Genomic DNA, 25,825 nt, shown 5'->3' on the forward strand with positions numbered 1-25,825 from the left:
CTCTTCTTGTGCTAGTATCACACTGTTCCAATTACTGTAGCTTTATGATTTATTTAAATATATAGTAAAGCAAGCTACATATTTTTTTCTCTAAACATATTTAACTCTCAAGCAATTCAATCTTTTAAAATAATGATATATTTAATTTGTAATGTTTTCCAACAACCCTGTTATGATTTTAACTGTAATTGTGTTAGATAAACATTATAGTGGCTAGAATTTTTATCAGCACGGTTTTGGTAAGAATAGATGAATTTTGAGTGCAGAGTCTGGCTGAAGCAGGTTTTAGGTCAGTGTCTCTGGACCTCAAGTATGGGAGTCCATGAACCTAGAACATATACTTAAATTGGCTGTCGTTGGAGCATTTGAGTATTGCCATGGAGTCACATAACCATGGTTCTTGGATTTTTGGATCGTGAATCCTTTTTAAAAGCATTTGGAAGATATGTGCCATTATCCTTCAAATGCACATAAACATAGAACTTTACATACAATTTCAGGGTATTAGGAAACTCCTGAAATCCATTTATGGATCATGGATTAATAATTTCTGCTGTGGGAACTAGAAAATACCAAAATAGAGAAGTCAAGTAGTCTTTAGAAAGTCTATATGGGTTATATAACATAACGAGGTTATATTAGTGTTTGCAAAGAAAATATTATTTTTGTGGTTCATGGATTGACAATCAGATATTTTACCCACATAGAAAGAATATAGAATTTTCCTGGTGACCTTGGAATGAGAATGAAGACTTTAAATAACAGCCTTGGGAATGCCTAGGCTAAACAGGAGTAATTAGAAAGGCAGTAAGGAAGACAGGCCAGGGTGATTGGACAGAACGTGAATTTTCAAGTCACTTAGACCTGAATTTGAATCTCAGCTCTGCCCCTTACTGGCAATAGGAATTTAGGCAAATCATACATCCTGAGTCTAAATACATTATAGCTGCTGTTAACAACAACAGTAATAAAATATATCAAGAACATAGAGCATTTCTAAAGTTAAATGTGAGGCTATCATCAATAAGAGTCACGGCAGAAGAGCAAAGTATTCAAGGTGAGTTTGGATTAAGTTTTTTTGGAGTTAAAAGGTAGTTGTTCAGCAAAAGCTAGTCCTTATAGAATGTTAAGGATAGAAGCCTGAATTGAGATTTCACTAAGAGAGCCAGTATTGTTGGTAACCGTCAGAAATTTGAAGAAAAGGACTAATGAACAATTATTCCAGTTGGAGAAGATGTGTGCTTTAAAGGAGTACTCAAGAGACTATATTGGCATTTTGTAGATCACTAGTATTTAATCTTTCAACAATCATAAAAACAATGACAAAACTCATATTTATCGAGAGCTTACTCTGTGCCAAGAACTATGCTAAACACCTTATATACATTATCTCTTTTGATCTTTACAACAACCCGCAGGAGGTAGATAGCATCATTATCTGCATTTTATTAATGAAGTAATAGGTCATAGACCTGGTAAGTGGTGGATCTAGGATTTATTCCCACATTTAAACATAAAGTGGTTACCTCAAGTTAGATACTCATGTTGTTGCAATATAACCAAAAAAGTTCAAATGACCAGGAATTTTTACACAGTCTTCATCATGTACAGAATTTATTTTGGAAATGAGGAATTTGTTAAAGTTATCAGAACAGTCCTCCTCCTACATCTGTATTTCTATATAACGATGTTACTAAAGACATACAAAATTCTAAAGTAACTTCTGATGCATCAAGCATTAGTGTTTCTATTTTATGCTTTTATTGTATTCTAATTCGTTAAAAGTAGGTTAAGTTATGTAATAGGTTTTTTCAGTTAACCAAATTCAATTAAATGGAATATTGTTCTAACTATAATTATTAATATATATGTTTATATATACAAGCATAGGAAAAATTCAGTCAATCCATTAAGTAGTTTATACAAATAAGTCCAAATGTTTTCTTTCATTTGATCAGCAGTTTTTCAGGTAAGGAACGTAGCATCTTTAATTTTGCTAAAACTAAATATTTTTACTTTATGTAAGAAAGACAGCACTTTGCAGCTATACCATATAATGATCATTTACATAAGGTAATCTTACCTGAAAGCAATCTATTTTTGATTTGTCTTAAGTAAAACTGACATCTTAATAATCTAAGGTGTCTTTTCTTGGCTTTTAAATCTTTTGTAGGGATAATTAAGAGAGTACTGAGTATAAAATAAAATATTTTAAGTTTTAAAATATTTTTACTTTAAACTGTTTAAAAACTTGGTTATAATCTTTAAATTTTTCTAAAAGGATTTGAATGTGGCTTTAGTGAATATACTTCTTTAGAACTTTAATTATGAATTGATTCTCTTTATCTAAAATTTGAGTGCTCCTAATTTGTAATATAATATGGTGGTGTGAAGGGGGAAAGAAACTAACGCCAAAAAGATTTTGTGATAGGATCTCTATTTCTGAAGTGGTGCTTTAGTTAATTTAAAATGAAACTGAAATACTGAAATTCCTTCACTAGCAATCAGCATTTATTGAGGCCCTTTGGTTTTGTGAAAATGTTTATAGTTAAAAGTATTTTATACTTTTTATATGATTAAGATTTAATTTCCTTCCTTATTTTTGGTTTGGCTTTCCTTTGTCTATTTTCTTTTCTTTTTTTAATTGAAAAAAACTAATGGAACCAAATGTAAGATGGTACCACTGTTTTCTCCTTCTTTTGTATAATCTTGTTGCGTGTCTCCACATAAGCTGTTCTGGCCTCTCATCATAGTAACCAGCTGGGCCATTTCACCTGCTGGAGCCATTAAAGAGGACTCTCTCCCCCTAGATTAATCCCCTCCGACATTAGTTTTTTGCACTGACAACTGGAGCAGGCATTCAGAATTTGCAGGTGGCCAGTGTGACGCACATAATTGCCTACAATTTTAGGCAATGAATAAAAATGGTCTACATTACTTGTCAAAGGTTGTATATGCAGTGCCAAGTGAGATCTATGGGAAGCCTTTTAGGGTTTAAAGAACAGTTAATAGCAAGGCTGCACAGGGCTTTTTTAATCATAATGCATTTGTAATATAGCACTTTGATCTTCTCCTTGTAGGAAATGGTGTTACATTAGCCACTTTTAAACATTTATGAGTGAAATAGAAGAGTAAAAGTGATTATTCTTAAGCAGACCATGTTAGATTTCATTAAAAGTTTTCGGCTTGCCCCTTCCTTGTTGAAGTCTGTGGGAAGTCCTTTTCCTGGAGGGTTTCAAATCAGGATCTAAGGATATAGGGCTTTTTCCTTATTTTTCCTGTTGGTAACAGCAAGATTTGGAAGGAAGGTATACTAAATACTGAGGTAATTTAACAAGTGGATATTTATAGAAGACTAATGATTTATGATAAAATAAAATACATCATGAAAATCTAAGAAATCTATTACTAATAATTGTGTATTACAATAAATTTTGAGAAATGCATATTTAAAACATACCCGTAAGTTATCTTTAACAACAACAACAACAAAAAACAGATGACTCTCAAACACACTTCTTCTGGAAGAGCTAAGTTTGACCTTTCAGACCCAAGAGCCTTTTATTAACACCTGCCTGTAAGGAGAACCTTGCCACACGCAGCTTTTAGATTCAGAACCACAAAACTGATGAGGAAAGGCTTGAAGGGTTCAGTTTGTGTCACTTGCTGTTTGCCGTTTCCATTTCACAGATGATTAATCTTTCTGTGAAGAAAGGCCAGAGAAACAAAGCACATTGGGCTCTTCCTGCAGTTACTCCTTCTGAATGCACACTAGCTTGCTAACTAAAAGGCCTTTAGATTTCCAGCAGAGAGAGATGTTCTGAAAGTGAATGCAGCTGGTTGGAGGTCACCAGTGCAGGGCTCTTGCCATTGTGTAATGGAGGCTTTGGCAGGTTGGGGGGGGGGGGTGGAGCAGGGACAGGAGAAGTGGGCAGGGAGAAGGTCTCAGCAAAAAATTAATTCAGAATAAAAAGGGTTTTGGTCAGTTGATTTAATATTTTGGAGGGTAGATCATCAATAATAGGCTCAATTTCATCTATTTTGTTTTCCTTTTTAAGGAAAAAATTATAATTCAGTCTTTCTCCAGTGTCCGTCCGTCCGTCCGTCCCCCCCCCCCCCCGTTTCCTAACAGCATGTTTATCTTGCAGTTTACATCACTAGATAATGTTGAGATATTATTAACTCTTGTAGTCTTTGGTATGTTTTAATGGTTTGATAATTTTAAGATTGTTACTAATTTTGCTAGTATTCCACATTTCATATGGTAAAATTTTAATGCCACATTAATGTTTCATTTCGTATTTTAATGAGATATTGAAAATAATTATCTGTGCGACTTAGTTCTTTCATTAAAAAGTTGCCTTTATTTTTATAGTCAACTTTTAATTGAGGGTTTGAAAACTTTTAATTTTAATATTTAGTATCTAAATGCTTAGTATTCATCTTGTATTTACTTTTTTTCTCAATTGTGTATAGGACATAATGTGCAAAGTCAAATCCTGGGTTACAGATCAAAAGAAACCTGTTCGCTTCTGTCATGATTGGAATGACAAAGAGGTAAATTATAAATATGATGCGATCTACTATTACCTTTGCTTCGATTTCTTAGAGAACAAAATTGTCATTATTTTACACTTATTATTATATCTAGTTAAACTTTATTTCTCTCAATGATTTCTTATTCCCAGGCTTGTTATTTTTTCTTTTCCCCTACTCCTGATATTTTGTGACAACTAATCTTTTAGAAACAAGAATTATAAAAATGGCTTCTTGTTTAAATAGTTTTCTTTCAAGTTCTTTAGTGACTTAATATTTACTCAACTTTTAAAAAGGACTCTTTTTCTATCTCCCACTTTAGATTGAAGTGTTGAATAAACACTTATTTCTGACTTCAAAACCAATGGTCTACTTGGTTAATCTTTCTGAAAAAGACTACATTAGAAAGAAAAACAAATGGTAAGTTTTTTTTCCTCCCCAGATGTACCCCGACATATCATATCTGAGCACACACAAACACACATACATATGTACTTACTGCTATGTTTGATTTAAAAATTTTCTCCTTATTATTAAAAAGTTTAAAATGGATGAGAAAGCTTTGCCTAGTGTTAACATTCCGAGATGAATCTCCTAATGATTTACACTGAGAGAACTTAAGAGGAAAAAGAAAAGGAATTACATTAGGCAATATTGAATTATACATATTTAATTATCAAATTTATTGAATAGACATTAATATTTCCTTTGCAAAATGAGAATAAATCTACTTAGAGCAATAAAACTTTTTAAACTAGGAAATTCTAGCTTTGTTGATTTTATATGTGACTTTAAAATATCTACTTGGAATTGTAGCTGGGCATAAGTTTTAAAATCCAGATTGAATACTTAAAAAACATTTTTTTTTTTCCCGGTACGCTGGCCTCTCACCGTCGCGGCCCCTCCCATTGCGGAGCACAGGCTCCGGATGCGCAGGCCCAGTGGCCATGGCCCACGGGCCCAGCCGCTCCGCAGCATGTGAGATCCTCCCGGACCGGGGCACGAACCCACGTCCCCCACACCGGCAGGCGGACTCCCAACCACTGCGCCACCAGGGAAGCCCTTAAAAAACATTTTTTTAATTAAAAAAAAAAGGTATGGTGGAGGGAAAGACCAGGTATTTGTTTCAAAATACTTTAAAATACACAAAGGTAAAAACTATGCATTCATGTATTGATTGTCATTTTTGACATGTAACCAAAATGTGCCAGGTTTCCTTTAGTTCACTATTAACTTCAAAAAATCATATGTTTATGTAACATAAGGGCATGTACACATTTGGCATGGTACTCACTGGACCCTCAGTATTTTATACTGTTAAGTCATACAAACAAACCAAAACTATCCAAAGTAAAATATCTGAATTCTCCTAAAATATATTTTCATTTGTTTTCCCCTGTACTTCATTAAGTACTTAGATGCACATGGTTTCAATTTTCCATTAAAAATTCTCATTTCCATATGATATCAAAGAGTGAGAAGCTTTAAACTGAAAAATAAACATTCATAGACTGGAAGCCAAAACAATAATTAATGTCAGATGGTTAACTCCAATAAATCATTAGAATAAATTCTGTGAAATTACTGCAACTAAAAATGCCCTGTTGATATTACTATAAGACATTTTGTGTTCCTGATAGGAAACTGAATTCGGCCTCTTAATTTGTAATGTTCTAGAAAGCATAAACCTGACATGAAAATTCAGTTCTGACTGGTCAGTGTCTTCCAGCAGATAATTAACTTTAAAATAAACAGTTCTGTCTTGTTTCTTATATAAAATTCTTATAAATTTTGTGATTGATATGTTAAAAATTGTTACCTTTGGGAAGGAATTTTAAATATATTATTTGACTTCAGTTAATAAATCTCATTGTAGTGTGAATGGTAAGGTTTCCCAGGGCTCCGTGAAACAATACAGACATCAAAGTTTACATGAAAAGGGATGAGTCAGTTTCCTTGCCCAAAGGAGCTTCTCACACCTGTATTTGGATGATTACAGGTAGAACTCCCAGGCTCTAATTGTACAGTAAATACTATTTCCCAGACCCTAATGGTAGACAGACTGCTTGGGAGACGCCAGTCTGTGATTTAGCTGTCGCCAGACACCCCATGTTTTTTGTGAGACCAGTTGTGATGATGATATGGTTATAGCCAATTGAAAGTAAACTCTTGTCTAAATAGCACATTTTAATTTATAAAAATGTAGAGGTATGGATGATCCTATTTATAAAATCAAATTTTAGATTTTATGTATGACTGATGATCTGGTTTGGGGTAGTGTGTATGTTTGGTGGGGGTGGGGGGAGTCAGATCTTGTGGAAGTTAGTGTAATTGTAGCTGAAAGATCAAAGACTGGGTAACTGAGTGATGTTCCAGAAGAGAATTTACCACATAGCCATTTTCTGTACAGTTTCTGCCGCCTGCTGTTCCTATTTTCCCTCAAGCTAGCCATTGACTACCCCCTGTGCATCCCTGCTCGTAAAAAATGATTGAGGAAGTATTTGTCATGTATTTATGAGTGGGAAACATTGTGTGATAGGGAATGGCATCTACTGGAGCCAGAAAGATTGCCATTCTCCTTTCATTCAGCCATTCTGCTACAGCTTTAAATCTGTTTATGCAACATAGCCTTTGTATTAAAGTGCAGAATAAATTTTTATTATGAAGGATATGAACACTAGGTTTTCATCACTTATAACATTGCAAGCAGATGTAAATAGTTAAAATATATTTTAATTACTAAATCCTTTAAATTTGTGTTAGCATCTTGTTTTTTGGTAATGTTTATATCTCAGCTCCATTTGCATAAGTTGCTCCTTTAGCAAAAGAAAAAGGTTTTGTTTTTTAAGGTTATTATGTAATGTTACTGTAGCAAATTAAGACTGATGCAGGAAGTAGTAATAAATATTTTCATGGGTCTTTTAGATCTAGAAAGCTATTTTAAATGGTCAGGAAAGAGGAGGAGGAGTTTGTGATTCTGGCCACAAGAGGAAGACAAACTATATTTTAGGGGGTCACCATTTCAGAAGTAATGAACGTTTTAATTACTAAAGTTCACTTTAAATTTAAATGGAAACATGTTAATTTTTAAGTCCTAGAAAATAAGGAAGCATTTTGAAAGACAAGTCTTTTGTGTTACTGAGTAGGTGTATTGACCTTTTTGAAAGATGTAAAAACCGGAATGGTTCCAAGCATCTACTCACTGGTTTTAACAATGTTGAATTAGTCATTTCATTGATTTATGATTAAGACCTAGCCCCTGAAGAGAAGCTAATAACATGGCAGCCGGGTTAGTTACAGTTGTGTTGTGATTAGATGACAGTAATCAAGATGTTGTAAGGGGAATCCACAGAAATTTTTTTTATTATTATATATTGTTGTTCTTTGAATGAATAAAACTATGCAGAAATTGTTGTTGTGTTGTCGTCGTCATCATCTCTGGCAGATGTCAATGATTTTTGAACACTTGAGGATTTCATATTTTAAACATGATCAGTTACTTATAACTAAGATCCTATTACATGTAGTATTAATTTTCGTTTGAGATCGCCTAATGAGTCATGGTATCAAGCAGGTATAGGACATTAGACCTGCCAAACTGTTGCTTAATTAGGGGTGTAAATTTCAATCTTTGCACCTTTGCTGCTCTGTTAGTAGTATATCCTATCCAATTATGAAATTGGTAGAACTAATTTTGTACACCTACGTAGCTTCCAATTTTGTTTCTTGTTTGTGTTCTCTTGTCCCCATCCTTCTTAAAACTGTTGATAAAGGATAATTTTATTTTGTTGTTTATTATACTACATATTCAACTGAAAAGTATAACTAAAATTTAAGACATTCAGACTTCTTGTATGCATATGTGTGTGTGTGTGTGTAAAACATGTATTTGCATATGCCCTGGTGGGCTTGTGGTCACTGAACATTATTCTCTAATATTATATAAGAGTCAATTAATCTGAGTGTTGAAATTGATTCAAGATAGGTAGACAAGTAGTTGCAGTCTTTTAAGCTGTTTTGTAATCAAGGGCAATGTGTCAGGTTCACTAAATGAATTTTAAATAGAAAAATGTTTTATTAATTCATATTTTACTATGATTCTGTCTGCCGTACCCCAACTTTTCTGTTTTTGTTAGTTTTCCACATAATTTGTACATAACAATTAAATGTAGTTTGGTGATACTGTATATTGTATACCTGGCTAGGGGGAAAATCATGGAATAAGCCCAATATATTCTTGATATCTTGAACTGTATATAAGAATTACAGATACTATATCTCAGCAACTATTTACAAAGGGGAAGCGTGAACATTTTTTGCATATAATTTTTAATGTATGTGTATATAATATAAAATTATATTTATATATGTTATATACTATTCAGGAAAAAAGTACCTTTCAGGTATATAGGGATAGTTTGAGCTATAATATCGATTGGTTCTTAGGCTTTCTTGTGCAAGCGCATCATATATTCACAGTAAGTATAGATGTTGACACATAAGCATACTTTACACATCTACTATAATTATTGCTATTCCTATAGGAGTAGAAGTATTTAGTTGATTGGCAACCCTCCCCAGAGGTAATGTTGAGTGATCATCTGCCATACTGTGAGACTTAGGTTTTATTTTCTTGTTTACAGTCGGAGGTCTGACAGAAATTGTTCTACCTAACTCATCCTTGGACATTGTTCTCCACAACACATGTTATGTAGTAGCACATTTCCATTACGTCTTATCAATTGGAGCAGTATTCACTGTTATAGGTGATTTCACCGATTTCTATCATTCACTGATTTCCATTATTTTCAGGCTATACACTTAACTCAACGTGAGCAAAAGTCCACTTCACAATTATATTTGTAGAAGGTTAATATAACCTTCTTCCCACAGCATTTTCTTGGCCTTTCAGGAATGCCATGATGTATTCTGTAAAACTACTATAAGAAGTCATCAATTTCTGACAAGAGTATTCATTGAAGCTAGAAATTTAACACAGATAATGCTGCTTTGAAAAAAATCACATTGTTATACATTCGATTTACTCGAAACAAATAAAATGGGAATGATTAATTATTCTTAAATAAATTATTCATTTTAGTTCAGAAAGCTTCCCAAGTAGATTTGAAATTAGGTTCAATTCATATAAAGTTTTCAGGAACATACACTAGTATATAAAGCAAGATTCACATGTATAAGGTTTTTTTTAAATGTTTCACTTTATCATCCACTAGTCTGGCAAAGTAAAAGCCCTGAAATATCCATGCAGTGTTTCTTTGGGATTATAATTTATGTTTTTTTAAAAAATCACTTGTGGTTCTTATGGTTTGGGGGGAATGTTATGTCAGCTTCATCTTGAAGTACCTAACATTATGAAGGCTGTGAGAAAACATTTTTTATTGTAAGTGTGTTCCTACCTTCTTGAAATCACAACGTAATGTTGTTAAGTTTGTTTTAACATGTGAGGAGTTTTTTAGCTGAATTAAATTTTAAAAGCTATAATTTGTAACTTTTAGTGGAGATTGCTTTATGAAGACTAGTGTTTATTTGCTGCTTTGCCAGATATAAAAGGGTGATAGAACAAGTTAAGGATATTCTGGAAGCCTAAACTGAGTGATTCTTTTTTTAGTATGAGATTGATTAAATTGGTAAATCCTATACAAAATATTCTTTTTTTAAAAAAAAATAAATAAATTTATTTATTTATTTTTTTTTGGCTGTGTTGGGTCTTCATTTCTGTGCGAGGGCTTTCTCTAGTTGTGGCGAGCAGGGGCCTCTCTTCATCGCGGTGCACGGGCCTCTCACTATTGCGACCTCTGTTGTTGCAGAGCACAGGCTCCAGATGTGCAGGCTCAGCAGTTGTGGCTCACGGGCCTAGTTGCTCTGCGGCATGTGGGATCTTCCCAGACCAGGGCTCGAACCCGTGTCCCCTGCATGGGCAGGCAGATTCTCAACCACTGCACCACCAGGGAAGCCCCAAAATATTCTTAATTTTACTGAAGTAAGTTGTAAATGAATTCAAAAAGAAAAAATTTTCTTAAGACCCCTTCCCTGTTTTATAGTTTCTTATTTTTGCTATTGGATAATTATCAATTATTTACTTTTTAATTTGTATTATGATAAAGCTTTGAAACAGTACCATATGCACTATGAATTAGGATTTCAATAATTTCTGGTGAATGGATTTTGTGGAGTTGAATATTTCTTAATTTCTCTGGCCAAAATCTTGAGAGTGAAAAAAATATACTAAAGCAAGACAATCTTTTTATTACAAAAGATGGACGGCTGAAAGAAGTGGGAGGGAAAAGACCTTTGGCCATTCAGGAATCTTTATTTGAATGTCCTTTAGCATTTGTATATGTATGTACATGTAATAATACTTGTGTACTTTTCTGGTTTCATTAAGTGGTTTTTGGTTACTCTTTCAGCAATTTCATAATTCCTGTCAAGAGATGTTAGTGCCCTAGAGCACGTAGTCATAATGAAACCAAATCACACCTCTGATTCCATGTTTGAAAAAGATAATTATAGGGCTTCCCTGGTGGCGCAGTGGTTAAGAATCTGCCTGCTAATGCAGGGGACGCGGGTTCGAGCCCTGGTCCAGGAAGATCCCACATGCCACAGAGCAACTAAGCCCATGCGCCACAACTACTGAGCCTGAGCTCTAGAGCCTGCGAGCCACAACTACTGAGCCTACATGCTGCAGCTACTAAAGCCCGCGTGCCTAGAGCCCATGCTCCGCAACAAGAGAAGCCACTGCAATGAGAAGCCCGCACATCACAAGGAAGAATATCCCCTGCTCGCCACAATTAGAGAAAGCCCGTGTGCAGCAACGAAGACCCAATGCAGCCAAAAATAAAAATAAGTAAATAAATAAAATTTTTTTAAAAAGAGCTAATTATGGAAGAAAGCACATCTTTTTATATGGATATAATGCTACTGACCCACCATATTAGGCATGTTAGGAATTTCCCCTGGCCTATTTGCCTTTTTGCCCAATACAATTTATAGGCAATAATTTCTCTTTGCAAGATCGTTCACTGAATTTGAGAAAGTGATACTGTACTTTTGGGAGTCAGTTGTTATCGTCATTAGCACCATCTGTTGACTTACTAATTTATGAGCAATATAATTTATGAGATGTGTCAGGACTTTCATCTTTTTTAAAGTGACTGAAGAATTTCACTGCATATAATAGGGAGAAGTTTTACAAATTTTCTTCTAGCTTTAAGAGCCTAAAGCTCTTTCACAAAAAACAAGTGTTCTCTAGGATTCTTTCATGAAATTAAAACATATATTCCCCATACATGCACACACATATATAACCTAGGAAATGAAAGACAAACTTTGGCATACAGCTATATAATGTTCCTCAAATCACGAGTGATTCATGTACACAGAGAGTTTCTCTGCCTCTCTACCCGACTCACTTTGGTGAATACTTCAAGGTCTATTAATATTCTTAAAAATCTGTGTCCCAGAGGTTAAGGACTGTTGAGTCAGATTTTGTTTCTAAAACTATGAGTTGAGATGAACTACACTCATAAAATGGGAGTTTTGAGTAGTAGTTGGTATAGATAGAGGCAACTGTTGAAGCCCAGAAATCTTAGGACTGTTGATGATGAGAGATAGGGCAGGGCCTTGTGAAGGCTGAAGAATGGAGTCTAACTGTAGTATATGCAATCTCAATAACAGTGTTTTCCTGGGAGAAGGCTGTAGAAAAGGAAAGGAGAAAGTGCCATTTGGGGCAATTTCAATGTTTTGCCTAATATCTCCTGCTTATGCAGGATAGGAGAGGAGTATTATTTTCTGTGCCCCTGTCTTCTGTGGTCTCTCCTGTGTTCCCCAGTCACTAGATCTACCTTTGGAGATACTACTGTAGTTCAACTACATTATAAGTTAAATAGACTTCTGAAAGCTGGACCAAAATGCTGGATACCATTGATAACATTGGTTCTGTAAGGAAAGTGAATTCTAAGAAACTTAGAGCATATAGTCTATTTGTAAATTAGGTAGTGTATGTTATCAGGAAGTTTGATGTATTAAGAATACAGCTACTTTAGAATTTGAAATGCTAGTTTTGTGGTCCTTGTTTGCTGCTAACTAGTTCTTCAACCTCAGGCAAATTATATAGCCATTCACGTATTGAAGACAGTTCATCAGAATGTTCACATAAAATGTGTTCTGTATAAACAATATTTCCGAAATTTAATTAACATAACTCAAAAAGAATACAGTAATAGAAAAAGGACTTGGTAAGTCTTCTAAATGTATCTTTGGGATACATTCCCTTGGTTTTTCTTTCCATTACATCGATAAAGAAACAAAATGTATCATGTATATGTTTATAGCTATAATTCTATGCTTTGAAACAGTTGTCATCCAAAACAAAACCAAACTGAGAACCATCTCTATTGCACAGTGGCGGCAGCGATAAAACTCCCATGATATCACCATCTTCCATAGGACTCTGCCCTCATCTCTCTCTCAGGTTAGGCCCTGTGACTTCATCATTTGAAGCTTAGAGGATTTTATTGTCACTCCTGGGCTTCCATTAGAGTAAATCATTCTTTAACTGTTATGATGGCATAATTTTTTTTTAAAAAAATGGTGTTTATTCTTTAAAGCCTTTTAAGACAGTTCCATTGTATCACAGCCTCTCTATTTCTGAATGTTTATATGTGTGTTGGGGATGAGGCAGTGAAGGTTAATAAAGAATTAAAGGAGATCATCTCTAAGGTTCCCTTCTAGTGCTAGAATTTTATGATTTTAGTGAATTATAGCAAATTCACAATGAAAAGATGCCCATGCAAATGTCTAGTACCTTCTCAACCCTCATATGTAGGTTTGTCATGGTAAGACTTTTTTGTGACCGTGGGACAATCCAGAGCATTCCTGAGGTTGGCAGATACATAATTCACGAGCAACTTTTCTGGACTGAATTGAAGATAAGACCTGGTCTTTCCCCCTCCTCTCATTCCTACTCCCATATCTCTACCCCTTGAAAATAAGTCTTTTCTGGATCTTACCATGCTCTTATCTTCCTCATAGTAGCTATTGCTCTGTCTAGAATGAGAACAAAGTGGAAATAAAACTTATTTGTAGAATTGGCATATCTATATTTGAAGGTAGTTACGTTACTCAAAATATTGCATTTCCTTATTCTAAATTGACCTAGAAAGCATTTCCCCATCAAAAACATTTGATTATAAAACACCCTCAAAAGCTTACTTAATCCACCATGTAGTAAAAATAGTACAGTTTGGGTGAGACATATTTTGGTATCTGTGACCATTTTTATTACCAATTTTAAAATTCTGCTAAAAAATATGTTTCAAAATAACTGACTTAGGAACTCTGAGCACACCCCTGTCTATAAATTTGGGGCTGCACAATGGTACCTGGTTCAGTCTTTTTAATGCTTATTATCAAGAAGACAATTAACTTCATAAAAACTGTCAATATGAATATAAATTTCAAGTTTATGTATTCTTATGAAGACTGTGAGCTCAGTGAAGAGATAGGTACTATGCTTCCTTTTTCCTTTTCTAAGCAAATAAACATTGAGACTGATTAAAAAAAGTCTTTGCCCCCATAAGGGTTATAGTCTCATGGAATAATAGACAATCAACAAACAAATATTTAATATAATGTCAGGAAATGATTAGGATCACTTTGCTGTACATCTGAAACTAACACAACGTTGTTAATCAACTATGCTCCAATATAAAATAAAAATTTTTAAAAAAGAAATAGATTACCTCAGTGGCTTAACTTATATCACTGTTTCACTTGATTATTTTTATTTCCTCATCTATGTTTATGATACCATCATTATACTAGTCTACATCTTTGAAATCTCAGCATTAATATTTAAGATTTATACTTCTTTTTCTTCAAAATTAAATATTAACTCTTGGTAAACTTTTTTCATAATATTTCTCACATTTTAATATATTTTTTTCCATTTCCTTTGCCACAGCCCTCTTTATTGTATATAATTTTATTGCTGAAAGACTATCACTCTGTCTTCTTTTTTCAAATAAACCTAGCATATAGCATAATGCATAATTAGCATTTAGTTAGCAGCCAGAGGATATTTGTCGAATGAATAATGTGCTGGTGAAGTTTAAAAGCCAGATATAAAATTCTGGCAGAAAATTAGGCTGCCAGAATTTTATATCTGGCTTTTAAAGTCTATCTTTTGGAAATTTTACCTTTCTCATTTTAAGAATAAAAATAATAACTATCTTCCTCATAAAGTTGGTATGACTGTTATATGAATTGATACACTTGATAACTTAGGGTAGTAATTGGTACCTAGTAAACTCCCAAAAAACATTTTCGATTTTTACAAATGAATGAAAGAATAAATGCATGAATAAAATAAATAAATAAATAAAGCAGGGTAGGAGGGTGCTATTTTAGTTAGGGTGGTCAGGAAAGGCCTTTAAGAAGCAAGGGAGTGCACCATGAGAGGGAGGATCTGAGGAAAGCTTAGTCCAGGGAGAGGGAACAGCAAATGCAAAGGCAAATGTGATGGAACATCGAAAAAGAATATAAAATGTGAAGACGACCACTTGAAAAGAGCTAATAAGTTTTTATTCAAATACATTGCAATTAAAAAGCATATTAAAACATCCTAAGTGTGTTCAAGTAAAATTTGCAATTATATAGATTTATTTTGAATTTCATCTGCCCCACACTACTACTCGTAAATCACTTCTTTTAAAAGTCCCTTGATGTATGACCTCAAATAAGTAGATTGAACTTTACTGAGAATAATAACAACCAACATTTATCAAAACTTCACAGTGTTTCAACTTAGGTTACTTCATTGGATCCTCAGACAAATCTCAAGATGGCCTCCATGACCCTATTATTTGGCCTCGAATTGAATTTTTACTAAAATGAAGCATTTTCATAGTTGAATTAAGAGATCTGCGTTTTAGTTTAGGAATGTGTTTAGCTATCAGAGAGATAAATAAGATTGTGTTTCCATTAATACAGATACAAAGGTGCCTTTTTAGTACTTTAAGTATTTGTCATTAATATCAAGGGAGTACTCATCAATATTCCTAGGTGATTGTCAACATTTTCCTTAGAAATTCTCCAAAAAGAACAGTCTGTGGAAATTATCTTTGGGTTTAGTCCATTTTGAAATGTAAAAGGAAAAGATCGAATAACATCTGTCTGTTGGTAATTGTTTTTTAGCTTTTTTTTTTTTTAAGTGATGTTTCATTTTTTCCCAAAGAGCATATCTGGATGTTGGAAGCATGAAGGTCACTGGTAGTTTTATACTTAAAATTGTTACCTTTTAAATTGTGCCATTTTTCTTTTCTCTGTCCTGCCCCCACCCTCCCATTAAGTGACAGTGACTTAGCTTTTCATGTACCAAACCCAAAGACATACATAGTAAACCATCATTTATTATTGAGTTCCTGCTGTGTGCCAGGCATCCTTTAGAGGTTAGAAATTGGTGAGATGTTAATAGAAGAATAGATGAAACATGAAAAATTTATGGATATTTATGAAACATAGATATTATCATGCCCATTTTACAGATAAGACAATTGGAGAGATTCAGAACATGCCCAAGTTCTTGTAGTAGTAGAAGAAATAGACCCATTTGACTTGAATGTTTGTGCCAGTTCCACACGACACTGCAAGATATACTTGTGAATCTTCAGAGATCTTTGAAAATATTGCTTTAATTAACTTTGTGTTCTGCTATGTTTTATCTCAGGAAATAACATCTCCACCAAATTGTTTAGGGTTTTAGTTAATAAAAGGAAACAATTCTTAAGATGACAACTATGTGCTCTTCTTAGGATAATAAGTTTTTTGCTGCTGCCATTTTTCTCTTGCCTTGTAGTTTTATTAACTATATGATACTGTTACAGCAAAATATTTTAGTACCTTTAGCATATAAAATATTTTAGTACCTTTAGCACTAAATATTTTAGTACCTTTAGCATCCATTTTTAAACATATTAATACCATATATGAAAATTTTGGTGGAGAAAATACAACTGTTCTCATTGAAGCCGATATAAAAATTGCATCAAGTTGCCAAGTCTAAAATAATACTACAGACTAGACCTCAGAAAACAGCTATAACTACAGATAGTTTTTATATATTAATATGATAAGCAAAATTTTCCTTTTTTCTTTCTTCTAGCATACCATACAGTTTGTTAAGAACAATTCTTCACTGCTGGGGTAAGGAAGTTGGTGTGTAAATGAACAGGGAAATGAGAGAATATCATGAAATAGAACAACAACGGATAATTCATGCGCCTAAAGTGTTGTTGTTATGTTAGTAGTAGCAGCAGTCAACATGTACTGAACACTTAACTATATGCATTACATTTAAGACTCCCACCAACCTTATAGAGTAGTAAGTACTATTAGTATTTTAAGGAAGTCAAAGCAAGTATAGAGAGACTGAGGAACTTAGCCAAGAATGGTGCCAAGCTTCAAACCTGAGCAGTTTATGTCCAGAGTTCTCGTTCTTTACTACTGCGCCATGATGTCTCAGCATTGGTGCACTGGTGATGTTGGAAAGGTAGACAAGGCCTGAGAAATAGGTCACATACTTGCCACATTCCCTATCACTATACATTTCATTTAGACATAGTTCATGCACTATAAAATTTGAGACTAAAATTTCACTATAACCTGATTAGAGAATGCTAACTGAAGGTAATATAAAAATTTTACCTGAAACCTTATCTTTACTATCATGGACTTATCTCTGTACCAATTTAATAACCCTTTGTCGGGTCAATAATTAAAATAGTTTATATATTTTTATGTGGAAAATACATGTTATCAATTCTTTTTTAAGATAAGTACATTCTTCCACCACTTGGTTTTGTTTGTATGTTTGTTTTTAACCACATAGTGATTTGTTGTGTTTTCTTGCATTTTCAGTTACTTGGATGTGTTTTTGAGACCTTTCTGGGAGTAGGGAATTGTGCATGTATGTGCATGTGTATGTATCTCTTTTATTAGCTGAAGTGCATGCAGATAATTTGTATAATATTCTGTTCAGATGCTTTGCTAACACATAGCAATATAATTGAAAGAACATTGTATATGCATATTCATATGTATGTATGTATATGTACACATAGATCCAAGTCTTGGGCAGAATAATGACTACCATTTGTTGAACACCTATTATATGCCAGACTTTGGGACACTTACGTATGTTGTCTCATTTGGTTTAATCCTCACAACAAGGCAAATATCTACCCAAATATCTATCTTTCTCTCAAGCTCATGAAAGTATAAAACATCTTATTGCGTTTATAGCATGCTTTTCATGAAACAAAAAGTGCAAAAAAGAGTTGTCTGTGTTGGTTGTATCCTGGTAAACATTACACAGAAACCCCTACCAGCTAGAGAGCAAACATTTATGCAGTGTTTTTATATAAGCAGGACTCAAGATAGTTTGGTTGGTTTCCTTAATAGCCCTTGTTTCCTCACCTGTGAAACAGAAGAATAATAACTTTCTTACAGAATAATGAGGGTTAAATAAAATATTTTACATATATTAAGTGAAATTATTCTGTGGTAGATAGATCCATTTGTCTTGGAATTTAATTCTCATAATTTGATGAAAACATATATGATAGATCTATAGTTAATTAGTGTCTGGCAATTGTAATTGCACAATAAATTCTCTTAACTAATTTGAGTCCTGCTTACATAAGCCACTGCAATTATGTTTGCTTTCCAACAAGCATGCTTTTCTGTAATTTTCACTGGTATACAACCAACATAGCTCTTTTTTTGCCCTTTTGGTTGCATGAAAAACATGCTATAAATGCAGTAAAATGTTTTATACTTTTCTCTCATGACCTCAAGTTAAAACAAGTCTTTAAAACATTTTGTTAACCTGTTAATTCTCAAGAAATACAGGATAGCAACTTGCCATTTTCTTCTATTTCTCCTAATTATACATATTTTTATTTTTTATATTGTAATGTTCTGCCTTCTGAAATTTACAAGGATAAGGTCACTTGCATTTCTCTTCCTTTCACTGTATTTTTGTTTCCTCTCTGCTTCCCCTACCAAAAAAAAATTTTTTTTAAGTTTGTGATCCAGTTAGAAGTCTATTTAGAAATATAAGTACCAGACTTCATATTTGTAGAGATTTTACTGTTTCGTGAACACTTTTAAATGGAACAGTAGCAGTTAGAAAATCTTGCTGTGTTTCTCCTGTATTAATCAAGACTAATCCCTATACCTTGCCATCTCTACCCAAATTGATTTTTCCTGAGTCTTGTCAGCAGGTATGTTGTAACACGTACGTAGCTAAGAAAATCAGTGGTTTACCAGACAGTTCAGGTAGATGTAGACTGAAAAAGAACAATTTGTAATAATGTTTTTATTATTTAAAAGTGTTTTTTTTGTGAGTCTTTTAAAAAATATATCGTATGGAATAGTTTGCATGGGATATTTCTTGCATTGTAGAACTTTACTTCAGGCCAAATCTGAGACAAAAGAGAAAAAGAGACCAAAAGAGAATACCAACAATTTGTTTCCTTTCCTATATTCAGAGGTAAACATCTTAGTTGTCTAGATCTCTTGAAATTAGTACTTTTCAAAGCTTTTAATTGGGCTTCCCTGGTGGCGCAGTGGTTGAGAGTCCGCCTGCCGAAGCAGGGGGCACAGGTTCGTGCCCCGGTCCGGGAAGATCCCACATGCCGCGGAGCGGCTGGGCCCGTGAACCATGGCCGCTGAGCCTGCGCGTCCGGAGCCTGTGCTCAGCAACGGGAGAGGCCACAACGGTGAGAGGCCCGCGCACCGCAAAAAAAAAAAAAAAAAGCTTTTAATTGTTACTAGAATAAATAGTTCAAGTCGTTATTTGGTTAAAGTTTAATGATTAAATATGATTAAGTAATTATGTTTCTGCAGTTACCCATTTCGTGATTATGATATATGATGAGACATTATTTTAAATCTGTTATTAAGTGAAATTTGTATTGGTGGCCAAGTACAAGTTTTAATGTGACTTGGTATTACTTAGACATTTTGGCTGTATAGTTTAAAGACCACCAAATTACTTTGCGAAATTCTTAACAGTTTTACCATCTTGGAGAAACAAAACAAAAGAAAAAGCAATGCCTATTAAGTATTCTTAGCTATATGCATGGGAGTGTATGTGAGTGTGCTTCAGCTTAATAATAACGACTTTCTTATTATGTATCACTTTATAGGTTTTTTTTTTGTAAAATATTTACTAGTTATATTTGCTGTCTTATGGTTATTTCAGTGCCCTATTGACATCAAGGGTTACTGATTGTTGTATTAGTAGTTCCTGACAAACAGAAATTATTTGATATGCTAAGCCATTTCTGACAGAAGATACAAAGTTTTGACAAACACGTATGGCACAGCAAGTGTCCAATTCTAAAGAGCAAAATAAATGCAAACCACCATTACGGTGAACACAAACAGCCTGAAAGCAAGTTATCAGTAAGCAAATAATTGTTGAACTGTTATGAATGGAATAGGATGTTGAAATAGGGCATGATTGGCTGATGTTACATATGTCCTTGATTACCTTCCCTGTGCTTTTATCCTAATAAGTGACATTCTTTGTATTCCCTTGGATGGCTAGACAGTCTGACACTGAAGAAGAATAAATATTGCATGTGGTACACATTAAGCTGTCATCCAAGACAGCATTTATAAAAAGTAACTGGAGAAATTCATAAGAAATTCTGCACTGCTACAGTTTCCTGGCTCCAGTCATAATTGTCAAAGTTCTTGACACATTCAGGTCTTCAGAAATGATTTAGGTTTACAGTGGCTTGGTGTATGAATAATTATTATGGATTTGTGTTCCCATATTGCCTTAGGATGTTAATGTTAGTTACCCAAATGTTATATTTTACAGTAATTCTTTTTTAAGGGAACTTTATTATTTATTTATTTTTGCCTGCATTCGGTCTTCATTGCTGCACAGGCTTTCTCTAGTTGCGGCGAGCGGGGGCTATTCTTCTTTGTGGTGCATGGGCTTCTCATTGTGGTGGCTTCTCTTGTTGCAGAGCGTGGGCTTCAGTAGTTGTGGCTCGCGGGCTTTAGAGCGCAGGCTCGGTAGTTGTGGCACTAGGGCTTAGTTGCTCTGTGGCATGTGGCATCTTCCCGGACCAGGGCTCGAACCCGTGTCCCCTGCATTGGCAGGCAGATTCTTAACCACTGCACCACCAGGGAAGCCCATACGGTAATTTTTATTTTAAGAAATGTCTCCACATTGGTGTTAGTGACATATCTTCCATCGTATGATTTTTCTTAAAAGGATTTTAGACAATTCATATATTTGAAAGGAAGAACCGGAATTTTTTTTTTTTTTTGCGGTACGCGGGCCTCTCACTGTTGTGGCCTCTCCCGTTGCTGAGCACAGGCTCCGGACGCGCAGGCTCAGCGGTCATGGCTCACTGGCCCAGCCGCTCCGCGGCATGTGGGATCTTCCCGGACCGGGGCACAAACTCGTGTCCCCTGCATCAGCAGGCGGACTCTCAACCACTGCGCCACCAGGGAAGCCCAAGAACAGGAATTTTTAAATGCTTAGTTTATCTTTAATCTGTTGGAAAATATTGCTTGCTTGTGTTTAGTGCTAGCAAACAACTTTCAAAATAAATATTTTTATTTTTCTTCTCTAGCAGCATTGGAAAGCCTTCAAATGGTCCAAATGAATACTATTTTAAAGTTATTTCCAAAAAGCCAAATCACTACTTGGTGTTTTATTTTTAAATATTGATTTATTCACATACTTTCGTAATTTTAATATAGTTCTTTAAGGCAGGGTAGTGTTTTATTAATTCCAGTCACTATTATCTCTTAAAATTTCCTTTTGGAGGAAGATGTGTAGAAGATATAATATTGTACAAAAATAAACATACATAAATAAAGAAATAAATTATGAATGCAACTTTAGCAAGCATTTTTTAAACTCTTCTTTCTCTCGCTAAGCTAAAACACTTCTTTTTATCCTGTCTATATGGTGTGTCACATCGTAACTGAAGGATGCCAGAAAAAAAATTTTTCTTTATATTTCTGTAACCTGACACAGTTATTCTAAGCCATTTGAAATTAAGTAATTAGTATTCCCATTCTATAATCTAATCAAGAATATAACATATTCTATCAGCTGATTACTAGGAGATGTGATTAAGTATCAGAATGATTTAGGATGCAACACAAATATGAAAATAGAATACTGTGTTGAGTTCCAAATTATGAACTCTATTTTTAGGGAGGACAAGAGGTCAGTCAGGGTTTCTGTGACAACTGTATTTTGTGTTAGTTTTAAAATTATACAATTTTAATTTGGGGCAGTGTTTTTGGGGGTACTCTCTTTACTTTGAAATCTAAACCATCCATTTGAATTGAAGAAACTTTTCTCCAGGTATAACACGGCTCAACTGTTACCTATAGCTTTTAACTCTCTGGCCACTACAGAGCACAAAATATTTGCCCAACTGGTAAATTGAACTGTAAGTCCCACTGTGGGAAATTGCTTTGCTGTGCTCCAAACAGCAGTTATCTTAGTAATTGTACCTGAATTCTTTGTGGCTAATAGAGCATAGACGTCCATTTTACAAGCAGAAAAATGTCTCTTAAATACTTTTAATTATAAATCCCCCAAGTAAAATGTGAATCAGTAGACTATAGTGAGATGTTAAACTGTATCATTTTTAATTGTTAGTGCAGAAAAGTGAAATTCTTTTTTTCTTTTTAGTGTAAAACTGTACATACCAACATTTCACATTCTAAACTGGAGCTCCCAACAAGGAGCTTATCGGAGCAAATTGTCTAGTCCATCCCCTTCCTCACTCAAAACCTAATGACCCTTTATCATCATGGTTTAGATTGCTGGACACAGATGTGAGAAAATACAAGTAATCTACAGGTAACTACAGTAGCTGCGCTGATGTTCTCAGAGAACTGACTGCTGGGAAGATAAAGAGCTTCCCACAGAGTCTGTGACTTTCCGGCAGCAAAGCACATCATGAGCTCATACATGAAGTTTTATTTGCTGAAGATTCACAATAAGATGCATTAGAACCTTCAGCAGGGACTCTTTTTAGATGAGCACAGAAATTCTGGAGGGTTATTAGTTGATACACCATTGCATAGCATCACACTAAAATGTTTTTGAATTTCAGCAATATTAATTCTTTCGAGAAACACCAAAATGATGACTGCAATGCAGCGTTAATTTGAACTTCTTGATATTTAAATAATCTACTACAGACCCTAATCTCTTTCTCTTCACAAAAGGCTGAGCTTCCTGCTGAAAAGTAGTTTGGTTATGATTTTTAATATGAAAGCAGAACGGCAATTTCTCAAACTTCATAGTAAATTGTATTTCAAAGGACTTGTTTGTGGCCAGGTGCTCTGCTTTTGTTAGCTGCTTAGATTGTGATCAGTGAGGTAAACTCATTTATCCATTTGCATGCAATTGAGTAATTTACCATGAAAAGGATGATCGTTTATTTTTTGTTTGTTTTGTTTTGGTTTTCGGGTTGGTTTTTTTTTTGACAAATGTACTGCACCTGTAGCTTAAGTTTTATAATTGTTGGTTTAACTATTATTTGCAATAATCATAGTTTCATGCAGCTTTAGAAAAACTACAATGCAAAAAATATTTACGTAATCTTTTTTTATGTATGAAGTGTTTTGTTTTTAGTCATTGAATTTGGTTTAAGTTTACTAGGTTGGGGTGAATCAATATGAATTAGACTGTCTGAACTTCAGGTGTGTATTCCTTTTCAAAAATTGTTTGCTCGTCATATTTTTCTAAAAGCGAATTAATTTTGTTTCTGTAAAAACTGTAGCTCCAGGATTAGGAATAGACATATTTCCTTCATATGTCAAAATGAATTACAGTCCTCAAATCATTTTTAGAAATTACCATTTTAATAGCTGAAAGATAAAGATGATTTTCAGCAACTCTTGTTGGTTAAGCAGCTGACAGCCAACAAAAGAAGTAGTGAGATACTTGACTCATTCATTATATAGTTATATGGGTTATGTACCTAGCTTATTCTTTTCAGAAAATATTGAAATGCCCAGAAAATTAAAGAAGATACTGGCTAAGTCTTTTAGGCTAGGTTCCAAGTCATTTTCACTTCAAAAATATTATACTTTTAAAAACAATTCTTTGCAAGCAGAGCACCAAAATTACAGCAAATATACCTGCCATCTTACGTAGTTAATTTAATATTATGTTTCTAGTATAGAATGACCATGAACAAAGTAAACTTCTTATCAGAAAACAGAAAAAACAAATTATCTGTAAGGAGAAGCTGTATTATTCTTACAGCAATTAGCATCATTCTTTTGATATATTTGAAATATTCTATGTTGCATGGCATAGATTAATCTAAAAAACAGGACATTGAAGAATTGCTTGAGGCAGTATTATACATTAATTCTGTTTTTAGTTTGCTATAAGATCTAAAGAAAAAACGATATTTGTTTCCATTTAGCAGTAAATAGGAAACACAGAACTCAGAATTCTACAAAGTGTATTTTCTTACCATCTTCATGTTTAAAGGGAAAGAAACCAGGGAAGCATGTGCAGTATAAGATTGTTTTGCATTTTTGTTTTTACATCACCAGATTAAGTATAATGAAACCCATCTGCAAATTGTAGGAAATACTCATTGGTTTTTGTCAAGGACTATAGCATGGTTTTTTCCCCTTCTTTTTCTGCTGTAGTTTTAAAAAAAAAAAATTCAACAAGATATACAGAAAATTAAAAACCTTGTCTGTTATAAAGTTTTGTTTGAGCGTTTTAAACTGAGTGATTAGCAGAAATAATGACCCTGTCAGCCTTAATCACATTAAAATGTGGTTAACATCATTTAATTTTTTCTACTTAATATGCAAAAATTTCCAGTAGATTTGCAGTGAAGGCCATTGAAATTCCATTAGAACAAGAATAAAAATTTCAGGCATCATTTATTCAGAGAAGGAATAAAGGTCTCGATTGAGAACTGCTGAATCTTTCTATTAGAGACACTATGAATCATTACATTGAATGTACCTTACGTTTCGATAGATCTGTGTGTCTGGATTTTCAAATAGTTGAAAGTCATGTTTTATCATTTTTCATGAGGAGAAATAAACTAGAATTGCATAATTTTATAAATATCTAAAAGATTACTGAACATTTTATTTTGTACTCATTCAACCTGCTTAAATTTTAAGTAGAAAGTTATTTGTGCCTGAAAAACAAGAAAATGAAAGAATTGATTATTTTAAGATGGAACAAACTACATAACCAACCCACAAAATGGACAGGTTGTGTTTTAAATAGTTAACTTGGTATATGCCAAATAAGAAATTTAGAATTAAGCACCAAATGACGCTAACTCTTTCCCAAAGTCCATAGCTTATCATTTGTCAAGCTTCAACTGGTATGTTATACTGCATTAGCTATGTATAAATTACAGCTGAAGCACGTTCTATGGTTTCTAGTATTGTTTGTCCTTTTATGATCATTTCTGATATTTGTTGTGATGTAGTAGGAAAAGCTTAATTTTATTTAAGCAATTAAGAAATGCCTACCATTTATACTTTCTTTGGTACGTTTGCATTTGCCAGTATCCTATAAAACTTACATTGTGTGGAATGTTTCTCCCCATTTAAAAAAAAAAGACTGTTACTCTATATACCTGATAAGCAGAAATGGCTTTCTGGACCCATTCCTATCTCTCGGGTAATTAAGTAATTATACAGTGTTGTTGTTGTTGTTGTTTCTTTTTTTTTAATCTGTATTTTGTTCCCAAACCATTTGAACCCATTATATAATTACTCTGTGTATACTTTGTAGTAAAAATATCATTGGAAAATTTATCAGGGAAAGTGTTCCATGCATGTGCTACTCATAATGTATAAATTTCTCCATCGTGGCATGTTTCTGTGTCTGGAAATCTAAGAACATTTAATTGTCTGCTTCTCCTGTTCACCACACCCCTTTTCCCCACTGTGGCTGGCTCTTCTGCCCTCCTCAGAAACCCCTTCCCTGACTACCTTGTCTAGAGTAATCCCCAGACTCCCTTTTGTTCAAAGCATCGTGTGTATTTGCTTCTGAGCACTTCGCATAAGTTATATAATCTCACTTACTTGTTTCTCTTTCTGTCCCATAAGAATTTACATTCCATGAAAATGAGGATCATGCCTGTTTTGTTCATTTTATATCTCCAGTGCTTGGCACCAGACTCAGTAAATTTTGTGATTGATTGAATGGCTGGCTGGATGA

At 34.0% G+C, this 25,825-nt stretch overlaps 1 protein-coding gene across 4 annotated transcripts in view; it reads left to right on the top strand.

The window, feature by feature from the left end:
- OLA1 (Obg like ATPase 1) overlaps positions 1-25,825 on the top strand; it is a 169,113-nt gene that overhangs the window by 118,280 nt on the left and 25,008 nt on the right. For all 4 annotated transcript variants that reach the window (XM_029225759.1, XM_029225756.1, XM_029225757.1 and 1 more), the window contains 2 exons: positions 4,477-4,557; positions 4,859-4,956. In XM_029225759.1, coding sequence (XP_029081592.1) covers positions 4,477-4,557; positions 4,859-4,956 — 179 coding nt within the window. The remainder of the gene's footprint in view (positions 1-4,476; positions 4,558-4,858; positions 4,957-25,825) is intronic.

This window comes from Monodon monoceros, unplaced genomic scaffold, assembly GCF_005190385.1.
Source record: "Monodon monoceros isolate NGI ecotype Baffin Bay Population unplaced genomic scaffold, NGI_Narwhal_1 Super_Scaffold_16, whole genome shotgun sequence".
Classification (NCBI taxonomy): domain Eukaryota; kingdom Metazoa; phylum Chordata; class Mammalia; order Artiodactyla; family Monodontidae; genus Monodon; species Monodon monoceros.